This window comes from Pinus tabuliformis, chromosome 3_2, assembly GCF_031772625.1.
Source record: "Pinus tabuliformis cultivar Carrire ecotype Pingquan chromosome 3_2, CPIR1, whole genome shotgun sequence".
Taxonomy (NCBI): domain Eukaryota; kingdom Viridiplantae; phylum Streptophyta; class Pinopsida; order Pinales; family Pinaceae; genus Pinus; species Pinus tabuliformis.
In genome coordinates, this window is record NC_142302.1 from 323,172,072 (window position 1) to 323,183,419 (window position 11,348).

At 35.6% G+C, this 11,348-nt stretch overlaps 1 protein-coding gene across 1 annotated transcript; it reads right to left on the reverse strand.

Annotated features, from left to right (window-relative positions):
- Positions 1-6,036: 6,036 nt before the first annotated feature.
- On the reverse strand, positions 6,037-8,082 carry LOC149180826 (putative 12-oxophytodienoate reductase 11). Its single transcript, XM_089416310.1, has 5 exons — positions 7,667-8,082; positions 7,431-7,571; positions 7,181-7,311; positions 6,790-6,969; positions 6,037-6,704 (listed from the first exon to the last, which is right to left on the reverse strand). The coding sequence occupies exons 1-5, from the start codon at positions 7,963-7,965 to the stop codon at positions 6,121-6,123; spliced, it is 1,335 nt and encodes a 444-aa protein (XP_089272436.1). The 5' UTR covers positions 7,966-8,082; the 3' UTR covers positions 6,037-6,120.
- Positions 8,083-11,348: the final 3,266 nt, after the last annotated feature.

Consider the following 11,348-nt stretch of genomic DNA (forward strand, 5'->3'; position numbering starts at 1 on the left):
GCAAACAACTTCATTGAGCACATCCAACATATTCACCAGCAGGTCCATAACATTCTGGAGAAATAAAATGCCAAGTACAAGCAGCGACATGATCAACATCGAGTGGCACAAAAGTTTCAGGTGGGCGACAAAGTCTGGTTGCATTTGCAAAAGGAAAGCCTTACCGGAGCCTATCGGAAACTCAGAACACTCTGATATGGTCCTTACACCATTATTAAGGCTATGGGAGACAATGCATTTGAGCTCAACATTCCCCCATTCCTTGGCTTGCACCCATTGTTCAATGTGGACTGCCTTTGGCCATACTCTCCACCATTACTAGACACATCCGACATTACAGAACAACTCACACCCACAGAGTTAAATCCAGATTGCATGGAACAAGCTACAACTGATCAGATCATGGACACACAAATCAAGCACAGTCGCCAGTAGAATATCCAACTATATCAAGTTGTCAAAGCAGGCCAACTCCTTCACCAGGGCAAGTGGCTCACCAGGGACCAAGTTCAACAGAGGTTTCCTCATCTCATGGAGGAACTCAACGCAATGGAGACCATTGCTTCCTAAGGGAGGAGGAATGATCCAGGTGGATATTGGTGGCCACCTGCCAATTCCACTTGGACCCCCAACATTTCTTCTTTCAGGTTTTTAGTTTCCTTAATTGTAGCACAGTTTACTATTTTTAGCAGTTTTTGGGTCCTAAACTTTTGGAGCCGTTTCGAGGCCCTAAACGATGTTTTTTTGGAAATTTACTACCAGCGATTTTTTGTCTAAAATCATCTTTTTCGCCGCAGTCCTCAGAGATATCTTTCCAACGGGTTATCATGCGCATCAAACGAAGATAATATGACCAAGTCGTGACCCCAGGAAGTTGGTTGTCCAATTCACCCCAATAGGGCCCATAAATTCTTGGTGTTACATCTCCTCGGGTTAGGGTTTTGGTTGTTTAGGGTTTTCTCTTATTGTTCAATAATAAAAAGGCCCTTGAGCCTCATTCTAAGGCAATTCAGAGGCATGTAGCCACCACATCTCTTAGAGATAAGCTACCATCGTCCTAGCTGGTTTATTTCCATTTCTATTTGTAAGCATATTTCAATATTTTACATTAATGAAATGAATTATAATGTCCATTGCATCTCTGTGTTTATGGTTATCTTTGTAATTTGTTGCGTTCCTGTTTAAATCCGGATCAGTGAGGAAGAGGAGGCGAGGGGGAGAAGGAGAGAGGGAGGGAGAGGTAGATGTAGGTGGATGGAGAGAGATAGGAAGGTAAGAACAAATACATGAAGAGATAGAGGTGGAAAGAGGGGGAGTGATAAGGGAGAGATGGAGAGAGGAGAGAAAAAGGGAAAACAAAGAGGAGAGGAGAGAGAGAGGGAGACACAAATATTGAGGGGGAATATAGGGGAGACAGATAAGGAGAGAGGGATGGAGATAATGACAAAATTGGAGGGCAGAGAGAGAGTGATGGGGGGAGAGACAGAGAGAGGTGGGAGATAAAGGGAGAGAAAGGACTTGAGATAGAAGGAGAGAGGGAGGGAGAGAGAGTGATGGATTTGGAGGGGGGAGAGAGAAGGGAATAAAAAATACATAGAGAGATAGAGGTAGAGAGAGAGAGCGAGTGACAAGGGGGAGATGGAGAGAGAGTGACGAAGAGAGGAGAGGAGGGAAGAGTGAGAGGAGAGGAGAGAGAGGGAAAGAAGGGGAAGAGAGAGAGAGGAAGACATAGAGATAGAGGGGGGAGAGAGTGGGAGAGAGAGAATAATACAGGGAGGGAGATAGTGACATAGTTAGAGAGAGAGAGAGAGAGAGAGAGAGAGATGGGGGCAAGAGACACAGGGAGGTGGGAAAGAAAGGGAGAGGGAGGATGGAAAAGAGAGAGGACTTGAGAGAGAGGAGAGAGGGAGGGAGGAAGAGTTAGAGTTGGAGAGGGAAAGACAAGGAGGGAGAAAGAAAGACATAAAAAGAGAAATGTGGAGAGAGAAAGCGGGAGTGACAAGGGATAATGGAGAGAGAGTGAGGGAAGAGAGAGAAGGAGAGAGGGGGAGAGAAGGGGAATAGAGAGAGAGAGAGAGAGAGAGAATAAAGGGAGAGAGAGAGATAGATATGGAGAGAAAGTGAGAGATAGATAAATATGGAGAGAGTGTGTATGTTTGGGGGGTGAGATAGGTAGAAAAATAAGGAGAGATTGAGGGATATAGAGATATAGATGGAGGGGGGGAGAGGGAATAAGAGATATTAAAATAGAGAGAGGAAGGGAGAGATACATATATATATATATAGAGAGAGAGAGAGAGAGAGAATTTGTGTTTGGGTAGGTGAGATAGAGAGACAAAAAATGATATATGGAGGTATATATAGATATAGATGGTAGGGGAAGAGAGATGGAAAAAGAGAGAGACAAAGAGAGGGATGGAGGGAGATATATATATATATATATATATATATAGAGAGAGAGAGAGAGAGAGAGAGAGAGAGGCTTAGGGGGATGAGATAGAGAGACAAAGAAGGAGATATGGATGAAGATATAAATATAGATGGTGGGGAAAAGAGAGGGAAGACGAGAGAGACAAAGAGAGAGGGAGAGTAGGGTGAGAGAGAGAGGGATAAGGGAAATAGGGTGGGGGAGAGAGAGAAGGAGAGAGGAAGGGAGATAGACACAAAGATGGAGGGGAGAGAGAGAAAGAAGAAGAAAGAGATAAATAGAGACAAATACAGATATTATATAGTGTTATATAATATTCAACATGATTAACCATAGAGCAAGAGGAAGTAAGGCTTTTATAAAAGGTAAAATAAATTGGATTTATAAATCCATGAATATTTTGTTTTTTCACTGAAATGGATGCATTAATTTTAGTGTAAATGTTGATTGATTGCACTGGATGCATTGATTTCTAATCTTATTTGATTGTTTGCTCTAGATGCATTGGTATCAATGTAGATATTGATTTCATATCCTATTTGATTACTTGCACTAGATGCATTGATTTGAATGTATATATTGATTTCTAATCCTATTTGATTGTTTTCACTAGATGCATTGATTTCAGTATAAGCACAAAAAATTTACTAATGACATGCATTAATTTTTTTGTTACAACAATTCAACCATAAATAAAATACTTGAATTTTCACCTTAAATAAAATGTTCACCTACTTGAAATGTTTGCTTCTTGAAATTGTAAACTATTTTTAATTGAATGCATTCTTATTATTCTCATCTTCCATCATTCAACATTGTTAGTCACTTTGCATTCAAACGAGGTAATAGAAAACAACTACCATTAAAACTTACTTGAGTCTTAACACTCCGTAAGTCATAATGATTGACATTGGAGAAAGTTACTATTAATATTGGAGAGCAAGAGAGAAGTGATGTTTACTACAATAGCTTGAGTTAAAGATTTGAATGGTCTACGATTTCAATTGTCCTTTTCATACGATAGATATGAAAAGATGGAAAAACTCACATGTGTGATAATAATAAATGGAGGAAAATAGCTTGAGAATAATCACAATGAACACTATTTGTAATTGACTACATTCTTATTATTCACATTTTCTACAATTTAACATTGTTACATTGTGACTTTGCATCCAAAAAATTTATTTGATCATTTTTCATCATTCAAGTTATTAGGAGTCTCTATCATCCCAAAAGACCACGGTAATTGAGTAAATGTAAAATTAAAATGACCATATTAGTCTTATATATATTTAAAATTATAAGAACAATTAGATATTCAACAAATTTTGTGCAACAAATTTTGTGTAACTGCACACAATTGAAACAATGTAGGTTCATCTTAATCTCGGAACTATAAGTGTTGAGAGGGATCAAATCCCTTGAGGTGCAAACCATTCTTCAAGTTTTGCACTCAAAAAATAAGTTTGCACCTCAAGGAGGGATCAAGTCTCTCGAGGTGCAAATTGTTCCTCAAGTTTTTCACTCATAAAAGAGGTTTGCACCTCAAGAGAATTGATCCTCAAGTTTTGCACTCAGAAAATAGGTTTGCACCTCAAGAGAATTGATCCCTCTTGATGGGTGATATATTTGGGGTTAAGATGGACCTATGCTAGTGGTATAAACAGAGTTCCTTGTATGTACTCATACAAATGAGTTTTTGATAGCGAAGTTTCTAAAATTTAAGTTTCTCCTTATTTTATGTTGGTATTCTTTAACATGTTGTTTGTCTTATGTGCATTCACACTTTAGACTATATTTGGCATATTTTTTAATATAATTCTTCCATTATTGTCTACCACTATATACCCCTCCATGAAGACATACCATGAAATTAAAAAGAAGAAAAGGGGGAAGAAGAAGATCAAGAACCATTTTATAGAGAGACAAGAAAAAAATGTACACTAATATATCATATTATGATTTATTTTTTAAATACAAGGAGGTTCATCTTCCTAGATCTTATATAATACTCTTGTATCATTTGCAAAATATAACCTCATTTCTTTATTATGAATAAGAAATTATAAATTTTGTTTTAAAATGTTTTAAATAAAATTGAAAATATCAATACATGCTTAAATCAAATAGAGGCACATAAAAAGAAAATATAATAATAATAATAATAATAATAATAATAATGTAATTTTTTATAGAAATTTTATTTAATATTTAATTAGATAAAGTTTTCAACAACAATATAATATGTGGGATGAGGACTTTCATAATATCTTTTCAAGCATTAGGAAAAAACATTTATGATTTGACATTCAAGCAAAACAGTTTAATTGTAGATAGTTGTTTGTTTTCAACACAAAAGTAAAGAGTTGAATGTCTAATAACAAGTTTAGATATATCTTTATTTTGGGTATCTCATGTATCAAGTTGCATCAAATTTGCGAAAACATTTTTAAGATTGGAAAAACTTAAAATTCAAGAACTTATCAAAAAATTAAAATTAAAAAACTCTTAAAATATATTTTCACCTCTCATTTTATAATTACATAATAAATCCAATATTTAATTTTACTATTAAAATAGATTTAAATGGGTTATTAATATACATACACATTTACCCCTCCCAAGTGTTAACTCCATGCCTATCAGTAAAATAAAATATGAACTATGAACTTGTGCACAAATATATGGTATGAACTATGAACTTATACATACACATTTACCCCTTCCAAGTGTTAACTCCATGCCTATCAGTAAAATAAGATATGAACAGTAAAATAAGATATGAACTATGAACTTGTGCACAAATATATGGTATGAACTATGAACTTGTGCAAAAATATATGGTGGAAAAAATTATGCATTACACTCAAACACTTAGGCATTGATGTACTTGCCAAAACTAGTGATTTAGCGGAGCACTGCTATTAGAATAAAGAAATAAACTTTGCACAAAATGACATATTTGAAATAGAGAAATGAATTTGGGACAATAATGTTATTCATTTTATTTTTAATGAGTAAAGAGTAAAACTATTTTAATCAACCTGTATATAATTTAATATTTATTGCACATTAACCTTTATTCGATAAATGGAAGTTAACATTAATTACGGAAGCATCTAATTAAAAAAAACAAAAATAAAACGAAATCCTAAAACTCAAAACGATTGGCCAAATATTTTTTTAAATGCACCATTTATCCATATCCGGAAAGAGCTAACCAGCCATATATTGGGTATTTAATGCTCTCAGAGCAGCGCGCGACTTAACGCGATAACACGAGAGCGGGCAAATTCGGCATTAAATTCGGCATTAAATAATATTTGCCCGCTCCCGTGTTATCGGGCTAAGTTGTGGGCTGCTCTGAGGGCATTAAATACCCAATATATGGCTGGCGCTAATATGGCTGGCTCCAGTGCTAACCAACCATATATTGGGTATTTAATGCTCTCAGAGCAGCACGCGACTTAACGCGATAACACGAGAGAGGCAAATTCGGCATTAAATAATATTTACCCGCTCCCGTGTTATCGGGCTAAGTTGCGGCTGCTCTGAAGACATTAAATACCCAATATATCGCTGATTAGCTCCAGCGATCCATATCCATGGTAAGGAAACTAGTAACAACCAACATACATACTTGTTATTGGATGACGTTGGAGCAACAATAAAGGCTTTTTATCGATAGTTCACTCCAGGAATGGATAGTCTGTGTAACCAACTACAGGATCAGAACCGTAAAACGTGTTTCTGTCATATTTGTTGAGGGGAGCATTTAACTCAAATCTTCTAGGCAAATCTGGGTTCGCCAGAAAAATTCGACCGTAAACTACAAGATCAGCCTTACCACTTGCAATTGCTTCATTTCCATCTTCTCTACCATAACCGCCTGCAACCAAGAATGATCCCTTGAATGCCTTCCTCATTGGAAACAGACTCTTGTTTGTTGCAACAGATTCAAATGAAGTTACCAGTCTGGGCTCTACATAGTGGGCATACAAGATATTGTATCTATTTAAGGCTTCAGCCATGTAAAGCCCAAGAGCCTCAGGATCTGAGTCACTGGATTCTAGATATTGTGCAAATGGTGAGAGCCGTATTCCCACTCTCTCTGCTCCAATCTCATTTGCCACTGCGTCAACAACCTCCAGAGCAAACCTGCACCGATTCTCCAGTGTGCCACCATACTGATCGGTCCTGTTATTTATGCTGTCTTTCATAAATTGGTCAATAATATATCCATGGGCACCATGAATTTCAACACCATCAAAACCTGCCACAAAACCCTCAAATATCTCAATGCCAAATCTGGGTAAATATCTCAATGCCAAATTCACGATTTATGTAAGAACAGTCACCTGCTTTAATAGCATTTCTTGCAGCAAGACAAAAGTCATTGACAATCTGTGGAATCTCGTCAGTTTTTAGAGCTCGAGTAGTGGAAAAATCTGCAACATCCTTGCCGTTGGGTAACACAATCTTTCCCGATATTTTTCGATCTGATGATGACACAGGAGCCTGGCCATTGGGTTGATAATCTGCATTTCAGAGACCCACTCACCCATCTTAATTCAAAGAAACTGAAACAAAATTTTCTCCAAAATACATGCAATTGCATCCATCAAAACATTGACCTAATGCAAACTGCATAAGAATTGTGACATTATAGTAGGGATCCACAGACATCTGTCAAGTGGTAAATGAAAGGAATCAATGGATAGCAATGTAATGCAAAGAATAGATACTTACCCACATGGGAAGCTCTTCCACTGTGCCAAATCTGACAGAAGAAAACACCACCTTTCTCGTGGACGCCATTGACAATGGGTTTCCATGCTTCCACCTGCTCCTCTGTCCAAATTCCAGGCGTATTTGGGTACCTGTCAGTTGTACACCTCGACATGGTCATCATCATTTGGGCTTCTATTAAAGAAAGGCCTATAACGAGCAGTTGGCTTATTATTATATAACTATTGTGACAGATAGAATGTTACTCTACCCAAGGGCAGACTCAGAGACAGCAGTAGCTTCTGCAATGAGAAGACCTCCAGGGCTGGTTCTCTGGGAATAGTATAGGATTGCATGTGGTTGGGGCATGTAATTGTAGGATCTCAGTCTGCCTAATGGTGCCAAAACCACCCTGCAAAACCCCTTTCTTGTATCAACAAACTGAAACTATGTTGCCAAAATGAATACCAGAGGAAATGAGAAAAAGGGAGAGCAGAAGATTGATACCTGTGAGACAAGGTAAAGGGACCCAACTGATAAGGTGTTATCAGTGGGATCTGCTGCTTTGATTCGTTTTCTTCTTTGTTTTGTTTTCCTTCCATGGCGATTAGTGTGCTTAATCCCATTTTTTTTCTTCTTCTGCAATGGAAGTGAATGAGATCCACCGATTTGGTTAAATAGGGTGATCGATGTGGATGAATGGTTGATAGATTCACACTGTACTTCCCTGTGGGGTTATACAGGTTTCGAATGGTATTGAACATACTGTGAGGGATCATATCTACGAATGTAGCTGCGCCTCTCATTTTGTGGGGCCTGCGCTCAGATATGGTGAGTGGGAGGTGTGCATGAGTGTCCCATGCGGAAATGTGATGAATTATGAGTTTGGTGCGAACACTGCGAAATGAATCAATAGTTTGACATGGCCACTATTTGAAAAGCAATTTAAAGTTGTATACAGTCAATAGTTTGACATGGTCCCATTTGAAAAACAATTTAAAGACAATAGTTGGACATGGCCACCATTTGAAAAGCAATTTAAAAACAATAGTTTGACATGGCCATCATTTGAAAAGCAATTTAAAATTGTATACAGTCAATAGTTTGACATGGCCCCCATTTGAAAAGCAATTTAAAGACAATAGTTGGACATGGCCACCATTTGAAAAGCAATTTAAAAACAATAGTTTGACATGGCCACCATTTGAAAAGCAATTTAAAGTTGTATGCAGTCAATAGTTTGACATGGCCACCATTTGAAGAGCAATTTAAAAACAATAGTTTGATATGGCCACCATTTGAAAAGCAATTTAAAGTTGTATACAGTCATTTAGGTCCTATGAATGGAGTGGACCCGGACTCTTCTTGTTAATGTGCCTTTGAAATTAACCCCGGTATATACCCCGTACTCCTATTAATGTGTGGCTTTGAAATTTTACAATGCGGATACGTTTGTCGATGCTCCACTTTACCCTTGTACGTTTGGTGATGATCCACACAAAACAAAAAAAAAATATTGAATAGAAATTTAAAATAACAGCGTATATCCATTTTAAATACACAAAATAAAAATAAAAAATATTGAATAAAAAATTAAAATATCAGTATATATCCGGTATAATATTGAATAAAAAATTAAAATACCAGTATATCCATTTTAAATATCGAGAAGAAGGATCTACTTTTTTCACTAGTAATTTTTTTTATGAGTAAATATTATTTAAATGTTTTATATAATTATTAAATTTTTAAATTTAAAAAAAAAATTATTTCAGTCTCGCAAAATTTCAACTTTGGTGATGGACAGAGGGTTACACATCATACTGGGTTGTACAGACTAAGTGCATTGAACCTAGGTCGATCTAAGTTGTAAAAGGTAGCGTGTAATTGCCAACATTAACTTACCTTGATTACTTACTATGAAATTATGGTGATTTATTAAGGCTATATGTTAGTAAATTTATATTTACATAAATTTGAGAGGAGATTTTCAGAGTTATTCATATTGTGGAAGTTTTCTCTCTCTGACTTTTTGGGTGGACACTCCACCCATCTTGAGATTGAAGATCTGTGTGGAAGTTTTCCCTCTCTGACTTTTTGTGTGGACACTCCACCCATCTTGAGGGACTAGAAAGATAGATAGAGAGTTGAATAATGAGAGCACGAAGTCAACAACAATAGTGAAAAAAGATAAAGATTAAAAAATTCTTAATTGAAGAAAATGGTTAAAGAAATACAAAACTAGATTGAGATGCAATTGGAAGAAGGTAAAATAGAATCTTATATTCAAATAGTCTAAACTTAAAAATAAATCAATATATTTAATTTCTAATCATTTTTATATAATTAAAAATAAATAAATAAATATATATATATATATATATATATATATATATATATATATTTATGGTTAATAGTTTAGAAATTAAGTAGATAAATTATTATAACCCGTATGAATGATGAGGAACTGAGGAACTAATAAATTTATAGTTGATTTGAATTTATTTATTTAGATTAATCATTAAACTATTAAGATCTAATGTAATAATATATTAATCTGTATTATTATATATATATTTATATGAAAATGGAATAATATTATATTTGTATATAAAGAGAAAAATATTGTTGAAATTTGCAGTTTAATTTTAATATAAGAAGACTTTTTTATTTATTTAACATTATTTTAGGGTAATAGCTTAGAATGTTACTTTTTGAAAAAAAGAATTAGTTATTATTATCAAAGATATTATATGAATATATATTGTTCAAATTATAAAAGTCCACAATTTAAAGGAATTAATATTAATTAAATAGAGTTAATCTAAAACTTATTTATTTATTTATTTTTATAAGCTTGGCCGGATTTTTTTCATTACTTTTCTTAAAAGGTGGTTACATACATAAATTAAATCGTTAGGTGGTCTCAACCTGCCTAGTGGGAAACCAGATTTGTTGGCCACCTAACTGCACTATATGCCATCCAAAACCAAAAGAGTTTGGTATAGTCAAACAAAGATATATAACTCTAAATGCCATGATTCTTACTATATGCTAAATATCTAAAGTCTAAAACTATAAACTGTAAACACTACATATGGAAAAATATAATTCAAAATTGAAACATCTAAAGAACTATTCTTCTGAAGAATACAGTGGGGTCAGATCCTTCACACTGGAACCTGGGAGTTCTGACTGAGGGATGCATGGAATGTGGCTCTCAATACAGTTGAGTCTACCATTCAGTTGCTGCAATTGAAACCGGATCTATTGCAGGGATTTTTTAATTTTCGCATGCCCATATTTAGTCTAAGTACATTCACCTAGAGTGACATACAATGCTTTGGCTGTTAGATTCTTCATTATCCAGTAAAGATAAAAAATGTCTTCTTTTTTTTATATTGAGTGGAGCCGATTCCTCTGGTCACAAGTGGCAAGCCGTGGAAACCTTCGCTGCCTACCTACTTCTTCTTCCCAGTTCTCCAACCATCGTAGTATCTCTTTCTCGCTGAGAGCTAGAATATTGCGATTGAACCACATCATTCGAGCTTTCTAGAGACCTGATAAACTCGCCACCTTTCCCTTCGTATTTACTTTGTCGCATGCAAACTGTTAGCCATACTCCCCTGTCGCATGTGTGAGGAGTACAGGGTCTCCATACACCGCCTTTTACACTCTTTTGTTTGTCGGAAAATCAATCTTTCGTCCAAGTGGATCGCACCATTTAAAGGATAAAAGAAATAAAATTTATGGTGTAAATTATTTTGATAATTAGCATAGATTATTTTTGGACTTTAATATATATATATATAGAGAGAGAGAGAGAGAGAGAGAGAGAGAGCACAGGGTGTGGCCTAAGCAATAAGTTGATGGATTATAGGTTTCCAGGAGTGGCTAAGCTTATAGCCATCTTCCCTATTGAAATTTTTGGGATTTTTTTTCGATTTCCAAATCTTCCCTAATGATACAAGAGTTATGAAAAAGGATATTGGCTAGGGAACGAGTTTGTTCAAAGCGAATAAAGTGTTTCGTATTATAAGAATGCTCAGCTATAGCAAATTTAGTCACTCTGTGTCTATTATGTGATCCTTAAGGTGGGCAGAGATTGAGTGACCACTTTGGCCAATGTAAGACATACCACATGAGCAAGGAATTTGGTAAACAACTAATCCCTACATGGCCTTGGACT

Excerpts from the sequence above, each read along its gene's own strand:
- LOC149180826 (XM_089416310.1), bottom strand. The coding sequence starts at position 7,965 with ATGAGAGGCGCAGCTACATTCGTAGATATGATCCCTCACAGTATGTTC. Across the intron at positions 7,572-7,666 it reads CCCTTTACCTTGTCTCACAG|GGTGGTTTTGGCACCATTAG; the intron begins GTATCAATCTTC and ends GGGGTTTTGCAG. Across the intron at positions 7,312-7,430 it reads GTCTCTGAGTCTGCCCTTGG|GTACCCAAATACGCCTGGAA; the intron begins GTAGAGTAACAT and ends TACAACTGACAG.